At 51.7% G+C, this 13,538-nt stretch overlaps 1 protein-coding gene across 2 annotated transcripts in view; it reads left to right on the top strand.

Annotated features, from left to right (window-relative positions):
* LOC147116725 (cadherin-11-like) overlaps positions 1 to 13,538 on the top strand; it is a 268,489-nt gene that overhangs the window by 173,070 nt on the left and 81,881 nt on the right. For both annotated transcript variants that reach the window (XM_085991847.1, XM_085991848.1), the window contains one exon: positions 8,329 to 8,585. In XM_085991847.1, the coding sequence (XP_085847973.1) occupies positions 8,329 to 8,585 (257 nt within the window). The remainder of the gene's footprint in view (positions 1 to 8,328; positions 8,586 to 13,538) is intronic.

Here is a 13,538-nt window from a genome sequence, read left to right as displayed (position 1 = left end):
AGTTGAGGAGTCACATTCACAGGGAGTGCTGTTTAGCAGCTCGTAGATTGTTAAGTGGCTGTTTAAGTGACTGTCGAGCGCTGTTCATAGCTGTCAGTGGGGGAAGCAGTCCTTGCTTGGGTGGACGACCCTTCACGTTCGTCCTGGAGTCTCCATAGAAACATAGAAGATAGGAGCAGGAGTAGGCCATTCGGCCCCTCGAGCCTGTTCCGTCATTTAATGAGATCATGGCTGATCATCCAAATTCAGTACCCTGTCCCTGCTTTCTCCCCATATCCCTTGATCCCTTTAGCCTTAAGAAATATATCTAACTCCTTCCTGAATATATTTAATGAATTGGCCTCTACTGCCTTCTGTGGTAGAGAATTCCACAGGTTCACCACTCTCTGGGTGAAGAAATTCCTCCTCATCTCTGTCCTAAATGGCTTACCCCTTATCCTTAGACTGTGTTAGATCGAAGACTTGAAGATTAAATCTGCCGGACTCTACTGCCAGCAACACCCAGGAGAAAAACAAAATCATAGGGGCACTAAAAAAGGTTTTTACATTTTCCTGAAACACTTTTAATGCATCACTGGAACTCAAAGGCTGTTGGAAACAGATTCCATTGTGTGGGCTGACACGTGGAGATCAATGTTTCCCAGTAGCGCGTGCGCGCGAGCGGCCACGCAGTGATCTGAAAGGTCCCGCGCAGGCCGCTTACACGGCTTTTACACTGTAAACACCGCGCACACCCAGAAACTCAAAGGGACCGCGCATTAAAAGAAACAGGCCGAGCCGAACAAAGCATAGCTTACGGGGAACGCTGATGGAGATGTTGCAGCATTCTGCTGCAGCAATAGTAACTTTCAAAAAAGGGAATTGATAAATCCTTGCAAAGGAAAACACTTGCAGGGATCCGGGGAAAGACCAGGGCTGGGGGGGTGGAGGGGGGGGGCAGTGATTGGGAAGGGGACGGTAGCATAGCGGTTAAGTTACTGAACTAGTAATCCAGAGACCTCGACTAATGATCTGGTGGACGTGAGCTCAAATCCATCCACGGCAGCTGGGGAATTTAACTTTATTTAATAAATAAACCTGGAATAAAAAGCTAATCCATGTAACTACCCGATTGTCGTAAAAACTCATCTGGTTCACTAATGTCCTTTAGGGAAGGAAATCTGCCGTCCTTACCCGGTCTGGCCTATAATGTGACTCCAGACCCACAGCAATGTGGTTGACTCTTAACAGTCCCTCAAATGGTCGCAAGCCACTCAGTTAAGAGCAATTAGGGATGGGCAATAATTGCTGGCCTTGCCAGGGGCGCTCACATCCCGTGAATGAATAAAGGAAAAAAAAAATTGGATAGCTCTTTCAAAGAGCTGGCACAGGCACGATGGGCCGAATGGCCTACCTCTCTGCTGTGAAATTCTTTGATTAGTTATAAAAATATTGGAGATGGGGGAAAATAAAGGCCGTTTGACTTGACAGGCGAGAGTAATCCGATTGGGTAACAAAGAGTTCGTTCTCTTTTCCAATTGGCTAGGGGAAGGCAGGGAGCCTGGAAGTCGGGCCAATGGCGAGAGGCGTGGTTCGCGGCGGAGCCCTGAACCCCTTGACCCCCTTCGTTCAGGTGATGGGGGAAACTGTTCTTGCTTTGCTTTCACGCTACATTCCCACACAACTTTTAAGAAAAAAAGGAGGGAGGAGATGATGGGGGAAAGATTCAGTATCGCCCCGTTTGAGGCGCCATTATCGGCCGTGCGCAAAGTTTAGCGCCTGGCGCTAATTGTCGCCCCGACAGCAAACTTGGCTTTTATCGCCCCTGGAGGTGATTGGCGCGCTAAATCAGGCGCTTCACACCTGTCTTAAGGCGCAAAGGCCGAGGAGCGAGGCGCTACCTCAGAGCGCTGGCGAAGCAAGGAAGGGCAAATCAAAATGAACCTGCAAAGTGCTGCTCAGTACTCAAAACTCCTTCACACAGCGTTGAATCTCTCCAGAAGTCTCTCTCTCTCTCTCAGAATGCGTGGTGCAAAAATGTCACCAACAAAAAAAGGCAGGAAGCGGTCATCTTTAAATAGCGCTCCACCAGTCCCTTTCTGACTGCAAAACGCTCCCCTCAACTTGTCGTTGCTAGCAGCAGGCGGTAAGGCAAGGGGCGCCACTCAATATCCGGTCGCGGGCGCTATCGGGGCGTTACGCACTCGACTGACGTCACGATCTGCCGGCGCAGGAGATCGTGGCGGTAGTGTTTAGCACCGCCACAAAATGTCTAGTTAATTTTGCGAGCGGCGCAAATATCGCCACGCCTGGGCGCTAATTGCTTTGCGCCCCATTAGCGCCCTCTTAAGGCACTAACGGGAGGCGCAAACAACTGAATTTTTCCCCCAATGTTTTTTGCAATAGGATGGGAGATTCTCCTTTTCACTTCCGGGACTGGAATTTGAATCGCAGCCAGAATGATGGGACGAAGGTCTTTCTCTGCCAACTGCTGCAGTCCTGGTGAAATAAATCTGCTGCAGTCCCACGTCAGTTCCAAACCGGGCAAGAGTCCCAAAACTGCCCAAAACAGAGCAATAAACTGGCAGCAAATTAGCAATATCAATCAGGGAGTCTGCAAGGAAATTCTCGCGCTGCTGCAGTAGGAGGGTCTCTACTGTATCCCCACTCGTACCAATGCCCCGTTCACCCATCACCCCCTCTGCTCGCTGACCTACATTGGCTCCCGGTCAGGCAACGCCTCAATTTTAATATTCGCATCCTTGTTTTGATATCCCTCCTCGCCCCCTCCCTATCTCAGCAACCTCTTCCAGCCCTATACAACCCACCGAGATCTCTGCGCTCCTCCAAATCTGGCCTCTTGCGCATCCCCCAATTTTCATCGCCCCACCATTGGCGGCCGTGCCTTCAGCTGCCTGGGCCCCAAACGCTGGAATTCCCTCCCTAAATTAATGGCGCTATATAAATGCAAGTTGTTATTGTTGTTGTTGCGGTTGAGGCTGATGGTTACTGCTGACACGGAGCTGATTCCTAAGCATGAGCTGGGAATGCTCACTGCTGACACTCAAAATGAACTAATATCCCATTCCCCAGCTCTGATGTCCCTTACCTCAATGAATCATAGAATTATACAGTGCAGAAGGAGGCCATTCGGCCCATCATGCCTGTGCCGGCTCTTTGAACGAGCTCTCCAATTAGTCCCACTCCCCCCTCTCTTTCCCCATAGCCTTGCAAAAGTTTCCTTTTCCAGTATTTATCCAATTCCCTTTTGAAAGTTACTTTTTAATCTGCTTCCACCGCCCTTTCAGGCAGCGCATTCCCGATCACAACAACTCGCTGCGTAAAAAACATTCTCCCCTCTGGAAACTTGGTCAAAGAGGTAAACTTTAAGGAGCGTCTTAAAGGAGGAGAGAGAGAGGCGGAGAGGTTTAGGGAGGGAATTCCAGAGCTTCGGGCCCGGGCAGCTGAAGGCACGGCCGCCAATGGTGGAGTGAAGGAAATCGGGGACGCTCAAGAGGCCAGAATTGGAGGAGCGCAGAGATCTCGGAGGGTTGTAGGGCTGGAGGAGCTTACAGAGATAGGGAGGGGCGAGGCCACGGAGGGATTTGAAAAGGTTTGAAACTAGCTGGATGCATTGACTTGTTTTAGAACCCTGGATCATCCAGAACTGAAGGACAGACATGGGCTGTGGCGTGTTATCTGTCGTAGACCTGTCTCAGTAGTTAATCCTCTGCCAATTCAGCTAGAGCAAGTTTAACACTATGCCTGACCTTGGAAAGCAGTGTATGGGCCCCAAACACAGTGTAATCCATTATTCAGCTCTTCAAAACATCATCCTAATTAGGGCTGTCAGTTTGTATGTAAAATTCATGCTAATCTTACCATCTGCTTTTTTTCACTCCCCTGATCAGTCATGATAGCTGTCATACTAATCTTAAAGGTCTCTTTTTACCATTTGTTTTTTACTAAAGGGTCTGTATGCTTTAATTTTTGGGTCCAATTAGAATTACAAAGTATTTACAGCACAGAAACAGGCCATTCGGCCCAACAGGTCCGTGCCGGTGTTTATGCTCCACTCGAGACTCCTCCCACCCCTCTGCATCTCACCCTATCAACATATCCTTCTATTCCTTTCTCCCTCATGTGTTTATCGAGCTTCCCCTTAAATGCATCTGTGCTATTCACCTCGACCACTCCCTGTGGTAGCGAGTTCCACATTCTCACCACTCTCTGGGTAAAGAAGTTTCTCCTGAATTCCTTCCTGGATTTATTAGTGACTACCTTACATTTATGACCCTTAAGAGCGGAATCTGACCATGGACTTGAAGCCTGGCCGCTCAGATTAAAACTCTGATGCGCTACCGACTGAGCTACAGGAAACTTTCGATTAACCGGCACCTAAATGACCGGAAATGTCGGTTAACCGGCAAAGTTCAGGAGTAGGTTCAGGTAACTTTTATTACTTGCCTTCCTCCATGTGTTGCTGTGCAAGGGTGTGGCTGCAGCTGTTGCTAAGCTACAGAGACGCTTGCAACTTGTGGCCATTGTTTTGAACCTGTTGCTAAGCAACAGGGTTTGTTGCTTTATACGGAGCTCTCAGCTCCGTATCTTTTACTATAGCTTTCGGTTATCCGGAATTTTTGATGAACCGGCACCACGTCGGTCCCGTCCGTGCCGGATAAAAAAATGTTTCCTGTATCCCGGTTTCTATTGCGCTCCTGTTGTTTCCCCCTCTCCTGAGGGTTGTTAACTCGCGCTCTTATATGCTTCAACGCCTCAGTCAGAATTCTACGGCACCTCCATGTGTAAGCCCACGCAACAAATGTTGACAGGCATCCTACCAAGGGTGGCATCACAACCAAGCCCTGTCCCGCCCTCTCCTGAAGTCCACACGGAAGCAGTTTTCTAGTAGGGAATGCTGGATGGCCATCAGGACTGGAACCCATACTCGACTCTCGCCCTTCCGAAGCCAGGTGTACAAAGGCCGATCACAGACCTGCTACCCCTGCACTGACCGAGATTGGACAATGTTACACTAAGTATATCCCGTGACAACCAAACTAATTATCCGCAATTTGAACCCGAAGTTGGTAGGAAGCACTTCCAGCGTAGCTATAATGCTGTGTCACATCAGCTGAGGTGGGCTCAGGCCACTGATTGGTGTAGGTGGTGTTTGGGGGTCTGTGATTGGTGTAGGTGGGGTTTGGGGGTCTGTGATTGGAGTGAGGGGGTTTGGGGGGTCTGGGATTGGAGTGAGCGGGGTTTGGGGGGTCTGGGATTGGAGTGAGCGGGGTTTGGGGGGTCTGGGATTGGAGTGAGCGGGGTTTGTGGGTCTGTGATTGGAGTTTTTGGTGTTTGGGGGTCTGTGATTGGAGTGAGTGGGGTTGGGGGGTCTGTGATTGGTGTAGGTGGGGTTGGGGGTCTGTGATTGGTGTAGGTGGGATTTGGGGGGTCTGTGATTGGAGTGAGCGGGGTTGGGGGCTCTGTGATTGGAGTTTTTGGTGTTTGGGGGGTCTGGGATTGGAGTGAGTGGGGTTGGGGGGTCTGTGATTGGTGTAGGTGGGGTTTGGGGGGTCTGTGATTGGAGATTTTGGTGTTTGGGGGTCTGTGATTGGCGTAGGTGGGGTTTGAAACATAGAAGATAGGAGCAGGAGTAGGCCATTCGACCCCTCGAGCCTGTTCCACCATTTAATGAGATCATGGCTGATCATCCAAATTCAGTACCCTGTCCCTGCTTTCTCCCCATATCCCTTGATCCCTTTAGCCTTAAGAAATATATCTAACTCCTTCTTGAATATATTTAATGAATTGGCCTCTACTGCCTTCTGTGGTAGAGAATTCCACAGGTTCACCACTCTCTGGGTGCAGAAATTCCTCCTCATCTCTGTCCTAAATGGCCTACCCCTTATCCTTAGACTGTGACCCCGGGTTCTGGACTCCCCCGCCATTGGGAACATCCTTCCTGCATCTAGTCTGTCTAGTCCTGTTAGAATTATATAAGTTTCAATGAGATCCCCTCTCATTCTTCTAAATTCTAGCGAATACAAGCCCAATCGACCCAATCTCTCCTCATACGTCATTCCTGCCATCCCAGGTATCAGTCTGGTGAATCTTCACTGCACTCCCTCCATGGCAAGAACATCCTTCCTCAGATATGGCGACCAAAACTGCACACAATACTCAAGGTGTGGTCTCACCAAGGCCCTGTACAACTGCAGCAAGACATCCTTGTTCCTGTACTCGAACCCTCTCGTTATGAATGCCAACTTACCATTTGCCTTCTTAACCGCCTGCTGCACCTGCATGCTTACCTTCAGCGACTGGTGCACAAGGACACCCAGGTCTCGTTGCACTTCCCCTTCTCCCAATCTATAGCCGTTCAGATAATAATCTGCCTTCCTGTTTTTGCCACCAAAGTGGATAACCTCGTATTTATCCACATTATACTGCATTGGGGGTCTGTGATTGGAGTTTTTGGTGTTTGGGGGTCTGTGAGTGGTGTAGGTGGGGGTTGGGGAGTCTGTGATTGGTGTAGGTGGGGGTTGGGGGTCTGTGACTGGAGTGCTTGGTCTTTGGGGGGTCTGTGATTGGTGTAGGTGGGGTTTGGGGGTCTGTGATTGGAGTGAGCGTTTGAAGTTGACACTAATCCTGGTGGATGAATGGAAGAGAGATAAGGTGAGGACTCGGCTGTGCAGCATCCAACTGCATTTTGCTGCTCTGAGTCTTGGGTTTAAATTCACTCCCGACCCCATTCTAAGGCCTCGCCTGACACTGCGGCTAAAATGAGGATCTGACCGGCCCTGAACTTGGTTGCTCTTGACCCATCAATGCGTTGGATTCCTTCCCTAAGGAATGATGATATAGCTGTCATCACACACAACCTGGGAGGCACACACTCGGTGGAAAAGTCACGTGCTCACAGGGAGATACGGACATACCAACTAAAGCACTGGGCTTCATTTCTAGAGGATAGAATTGAAAAGCAGTGAAATGCGCTGCCTGAAAGAGCGGTGGAAGCAGATTCAATAATAGCTTTTCAAGTGAATTGGATAAATACTTGCAAAGGAAAAAATTACAGGGCAATAGGGAAAGAGCGGGGCGGGAGATTCGGCCTAACTGGAGAGCTCTTTCCAATAGCTGACATAGGCATGATGGGCTGAATGGCCTCTTTCTTGGAATCATAGAACCATAGAATAGTGCAGCACAGAAGGAGGCCATTCGGCCCATCGAGTCTGCGCCGGCTCTTTCGAAGAGCAATCCAGTCAGTCCCACTTCCCCCTGCTCTTTCCCCATATCCCTGCAACTTTTTCTCCAATTCCCTTTTGAAGGCTACTATTGAATCTGTTTCCACCACCCTATCAGGCTCAAGGGGCCGTATGGCCTACTCCTGCTCTTATTTCTTATGTTCTGATGTTCTTATCAGGCAATGCATTCCAGATCCTAACCACTTCTGTGCTGTATCATTCTATGAAGTTATGATAAACTTGTATATTACCTTGGTTAGACCACACGTGGAGTATTGTGCACAGTTCTAGTCTCCATATTACAAGAAGGATATAGAGGTACTGTAGAAAGTGCAAAAAAGATTCACAAGGATGATACCAGAAGTGAGAGGTTCTAACTATCAGGAAAGATTGAACAGGCTGGGGCTTTTTTCTCTAGAAAAGAGAAGATTGAGGGGAGACCTAATAGAGGTCTTTAAGATTCTGAAAGGGTTCGACAGGGTAGACGTATAGAAAACTAGTGGCCATCAATATAAGATAGTCACTAGTAAATCCAGTCGGGAATTCAGGAGAAACTTCTTTACCCAGAGAGTGGTGAGAATGTGGAACTCACTACCACAGGGAGTGGTTGAGGTGAATAGTATAGATTTAAGGGGAAGCTGGATAAACACATGAGGGAGAAAGGAATAAAGGGTCATGCTGATGGGGTTAGATGAAGAGGGGTGGGAGGAGGCTCATGTGGAGCATAAAGACCGGGATAGACCTGTTGGGCCGACTGGCCTGTTTCTGTGCTGTAAACTCTGTGTAATTCTATGTAATCTGGAGTGATGTGTATGAAAGGTCTCTAGACAATGGAAGTTAAAGACAGCTTCACCCAGATCTTACAGCAATGCACAGTGCAACATGGTAGAGTTGATGACAGAAATGGTGTTGCTTTCTTTCTCTCTCCCTCTCTCTCTCTGGCCCGGTTTGAGTTCGGAATGAAATACTTCATCTCAGTCAGTCCATCAGTGGAGCTATTAACATCCATCATGGTTTTGCCCCCACACCCTCCCTATTCATCAGTGCTCGTTTGAGCTCAGCCTGTTCTCGCTGCCAAGTAATTCATCTCTGTCACTCCCTTTAGCACGGCTTGGACTTTGAAACGAAAAAGTCGTATTCCCTGAAGGTGGAGGCGGCCAACATACACATCGATTCGCATTTCGTCAGCAGGGGGCCGTTCAAGGATACAGCCACGGTCAAGATTTCTGTGGAGGACGCGGATGAGCCTCCTATATTCTCCTTGCCCGTCTACTTCATGGAGGTCAACGAAAGCGCCCCTGCTGGGACAACCGTGGGCCAAGTACAGGCTGTGGACCACGACTTAGGCCGCAGTCCCATCAGGTGCGTTTCCTCATTGTTGCGTCACGTAGCGGGCAGCTCCTGTGCCGTTCTTATTGGCGAGTGAAGAATTTGGGCTCGAATTTCCAAGCCCCCGTGGAGGCGGGCTTGGAGGCAGGAGTGGTGGGAAAATTGCAGAATCGGGGGGCAGGAACCCATCCCACCCCCAACCCGCCTCTGTGCCAATGTCCCAGGAGGCGGGGACCCGACCTGTGCTGGGAGCCGCCTCCCCGAGGCGGGACGGGGATTAGTGCCAATTAATTGCCTGTTAACAGGTAGTTAACAGGCAGTTTTTTGCCTAATCCCTATTTTTAGCCCTGAAGTGTGGGCTGTCCGACGGCTCCAAACCACGCCAAGTTAGCGAGGCGGACCGTCGGTCTGAAGGGGTTGGCAGGGTCGAGGTGTCCGTTGTACAGGTGAGTGATGGGTGCATGTGTGCAGAGGTAAGTGTGTGAGGTAAGTGTAAAGTGTTTTAATAAGTTTTACTTACCTTTACTTTCTCCTGCAGGCTTCCTTCCTTCAGTTCTCGGGAGTCCCTCAGCTCACCGGCACAGAAAGCAGAATGGCCGCTGAACTGTCAAAAGCTGCAGCCTCTGCTTTCTGGTCTGGAGAGATCTCTAACTGAGTCTGAGTAGAAGGACTCAAGTTAGAAGACAGATTGTCAGTGTTTGACAGCTTCACAGAGCTGTCAAACGCTGATTTTTCATCTGTCAAAAGCCCTTGACAGATGAAATGTCAATCACTGACGTCACCAGTAACCAGGTGTCCCTTAATTGGCCTGCTGAGCCCGCGGGCAGGCTTAACAAGGTCAATCAAGGGAAAATAGCGTGGGTTGGCCACAAGTTGATGGAGGCAGGACTACAACCCAAAAAGTGAGAGTTTCGCCTCCAGCACGTCCCCATTGACAAAATCCAGCCATTTCTTCCTGACACCTGACCCGAGGGATCACATTCCCACCCACCCCCCGCCAGTTTTGGAGCGAGCCTTTGGCTGAGCGACAGCGTTCCCGCCTCGGTGTTAGAAAGTGTAGGGTTCAACCCCCCGCGGCGAGTTCTGGCTCTGAATTCTGGGTTGCGGTCCAGTGGGATACTCGCGTCCGGAGTTTGTGGGTGACCGTTCCTCATCGTATGGGTTGTGGGCGCCCATCAAACCGTCCGGCCGTGTGGAATTAACACCCTATTGGATGGGGTAAAGATGGTTACAGCCATTGAAAGAGCGTTCATGTTGCGACCTGTCAGACTGTTCATCAGCCCACAAATCCTTCCACTGCTTCACACTGTTCTCCATGGGAAGATACGAAAACAACGGCCTCAGTTGCTGATAGTAATTAAGATTGTAAAATAACAAGTGACCTGTGTTAGAGGAAGAATTATTGACATCATTCAAAGACACCATGACAGGTTCCACACGTAAACATAGAAACATAGAAGATAGGAGCAGGAGCAGGCCATTCGGCCCCTTGAGCCCACTCCGCCATTTACTAAGATTATGGCTGATCATCCAAATTCAGTACCCTGTCCCTGCCTTCTCACCATATCCCTTGATCCCTTTAGCCTCAAGAAATATATCTAACTCCTTCTTGAATATATTTAATGAATTGGCCTCAACTGCCTTCTGTGGTAGAGAATTCCACAGGTTCACCACTCTCTGGGTGAAGAAATTCCTCCTCATCTCAGTCCTAAATGGCTTACCCCTTATCCTTAGACTGTGACCCCGGGTTCTGGACTCCCCGACCATCGGGAACATCCTTCCTGCATCTAGTCTGTCTAGTCCTGTTAGAATTTTATAAGTTTCAATGAGATCCCCTCTCATTCTTCTAAACTCTAGCGAATATAAGCCTAATCGACCCAATCTCTCCTCATACGTCATTCCTGCCATCCCAGGTATCAGCCTGGTGAATCTTCGCTGCACTCCCTCCATGGCAAGAACATCCTTCCTCAGGTAAGGTGACCAAAACTGCACACAATACTCAAGGTGCGGTCTCACCAAGGCCCTGCACAACTGCAGCAAGACATCCTTGTTCTTGTACTCCAATCCAGACAACACCCAGCTGTACCTCACCATCACTTCCCTTGACCCTTCCACTGCCTCTGTGTCATCAGGCTGCTTGCCCGACATTCGGGTAAATTGTATTCATCCCCGTCACAAACTATGTTCCCAAGCCACCGATTCCAACCCCCTCCCTGGCCACTGTCTCAGGCTGAATAAGACTCTTTGCAACCTCGCCATCCTATCTGACCCTGAGCTGAGCTTTCAACGCCATCACCAAGACCACCCCCGTAACATCGCGAGACTCCGCTTCCAACTCAGCTCATCTGCTGCTGAAACCCTCATCAATGCCTTTGTTACCTCGGGACTTGACTATGCCAACGCACTCCCGGTCGGCCTCCCATCTCCCACCCTTCATAAACTTGAACTCATCCGAAACTCGGCCGCCCGCGTCCTAACTCACACCCAGTCCCGTTCACCCATCACCCCCTGTGCTCACTGCCCCGTGTCCTAACTCACACCCAGTCCCGTTCACCCATCACCCCCTGTGCTCACTGCCCCGTGTCCTAACTCAAACCCAGTCCTGTTCACCCATCGCCCCCTGTGCTCACTGCCCCGTGTCCTAACTCGCGCCAAGTCCTGTTCACCCATCACCCCTGTGCTCACTGCCCCGTGTCCTAACTCACACCCAGTCCCGTTCACCCATCACACCCTGTGCTCACTGCCCCGTGTCCGAACTCGCACCCAGTCCCGTTCACCCATCACTCCCTGTGCTCACTGCCCCGTGTCGTAACTCACACCAAGTCCTGTTCACCCATCACCCCCTGTGCACACTGCCCCGTGTCCTAACTCACACCAAGTCCTGTTCACCCATCACCCCCTGTGCTCACTGCCTCGTGTCCTAACTCGCGGCAAGTCCTGTTCACCCATCACCCACTGTGCTCACTGCCCCGTGTCCTAACTCACACCCAGTCCCGTTCACCCATCACCCCCTGTGCTCACTGCCCCGTGTCCTAACTCACACCCAGTCCCGTTCACCCATCACCCCCTGTGCTCACTGCCCCGTGTCCTAACTCACACCCAGTCCCGTTCACCCATCACCCCCTGTGCTCACTGCCCCGTGTCCTAACTCGCGCCAAGTCCTGTTCACCCATCGCCCCCTGTGCTCACTGCCCCGTGTCCTAACTCGCGCCAAGTCCTGTTCACCCATCACCCCTGTGCTCACTGCCCTGTGTCCTAACTCACACCCAGTCCCGTTCACCCATCACCCCCTGTGCTCACTGCCCCATATCCTAACTCGCACCCAGTCCCGTTCACCCATCACTCCCTGTGCTCACTGCCCCGTGTCGTAACTCACACCAAGTCCTGTTCACCCATCACCCCCTGTGCTCACTGCCCCGTGTCCTAACTCACACCAAGTCCTGTTCACCCATCACCCCCTGTGCTCACTGCCCCGTGTCCTAACTCGCGCCAAGTCCTGTTCACCCATCACCCACTGTGCTCACTGCCCCGTGTCCTAACTCACACCCAGTCTCATTCACCCATCACCCACTGTGCTCACTGCCCCGTGTCCTAACTCGCGGCAAGTTCTGTTCACCCATCACCCCCTGTGCTCACTGCCCCGTGTCCTAACTCGTGCCAAGTCCTGTTCACCCATCACCCCTGTGCTCACTGCCCCGTGTCCTAACTCACACCCAGTCCTGTTAACTCATCACCCCCTGTGCTCCCTGCCCCGTGTCCTAACGCACGCCAAGTCCCGTTCACCCGTCACCCCTGTGATCACTGCCCCGTGTCCTAACTCACACCCAGTCCCGTTCACCCATCACCCACTGTGCTCACTGCCCTGTGTCCTAACTCGCACCAAGTCCTGTTCACCCATCACTCCCTGTGCTCACTGCCCCGTGTCCTAACTCGCGCCAAGTCCTGTTCACCCATCACCCCCTGTGCTCACTGCCCCGTGTCCTAACTCACACCCAGTCCCGTTCACCCATCACCCCCTGTGCTCACTGCCCCGTGTCCTAACTTGCGCCAAGTCCTGTTCACCCATCACCCCCTGTGCTCACTGCCCCGTGTCCTAACCCACGCCAAGTCCCGTTCACCCATCACCCCTGTGCTCACTGCCCTGTGTCCTAACTCACACCCAGTCCTGTTAACTCATCACCCCCTGTGCTCACTGCCCCGTGTCCTAACTCGCGCCAAGTCCTGTTCACCCATCACCCCTGTGCTCACTGCCCCGTGTCCTAACTCACACCCAGTCCTGTTAACTCATCACCCCCTGTGCTCACTGCCCCGTGTCCTAACTCACGCCAAGTCCCGTTCACCCGTCACCCCTGTGATCACTGCCCCGTGTCCTAACTCACACCCAGTCCCGTTCACCCATCACCCTCTGTGCTCACTGCCCCGTGTCCTAACTCACACCCAGTCCCGTTCACCCATCACCCCCTGTGCTCACTGCCCCGTGTCCTAACTCGCACCAAGTCCTGTTCACCCATCACTCCCTGTGCTCACTGCCCCGTGTCCTAACTCGCACCAAGTCCTGTTCACCCATCACCCCCTGTGCTCACTGCCCCGTGTCCTAACTCGCGCCAAGTCCTGTTCACCCATCACCCCCTGTGCTCACTGCCCCGTGTCCTAACTCGCGCCAAGTCCTGTTCACCCATCACCCCTGTGCTCACTGCCCCGTGTCCTAACTCACACCCAGTCCCGTTCACCCATCACCCCCTGTGCTTGCTGCCCCGTGTCCTAACTCACACCCAGTCCCGTTCACCCAGCACCCACTGTGATCACTGCCCCGTGTCCTAACTCACACCCAGTCCCGTTCACCCATCACCCCCTGTGCTCACTGCCCCGTGTCCTAACTCGCGCCAAGTCCTGTTCACCCATCACCCCTGTGCTCACTGCCCCGTGTCCTAACTTGCGCCAAGTCCCGTTCACCCATCACCCCTGTGCTCGCTGCCCCGTGTCCTA

This window comes from Somniosus microcephalus, chromosome 6 (assembly GCF_052327205.1).
Source record: "Somniosus microcephalus isolate GS21.2 chromosome 6, FLI_Smic_1.0, whole genome shotgun sequence".
NCBI classification, from domain to species: Eukaryota; Metazoa; Chordata; class Chondrichthyes; order Squaliformes; family Somniosidae; genus Somniosus; species Somniosus microcephalus.
Note: the sequence above shows the minus strand (reverse complement) of the source record. Positions and strands in the feature narration are given on the sequence as shown.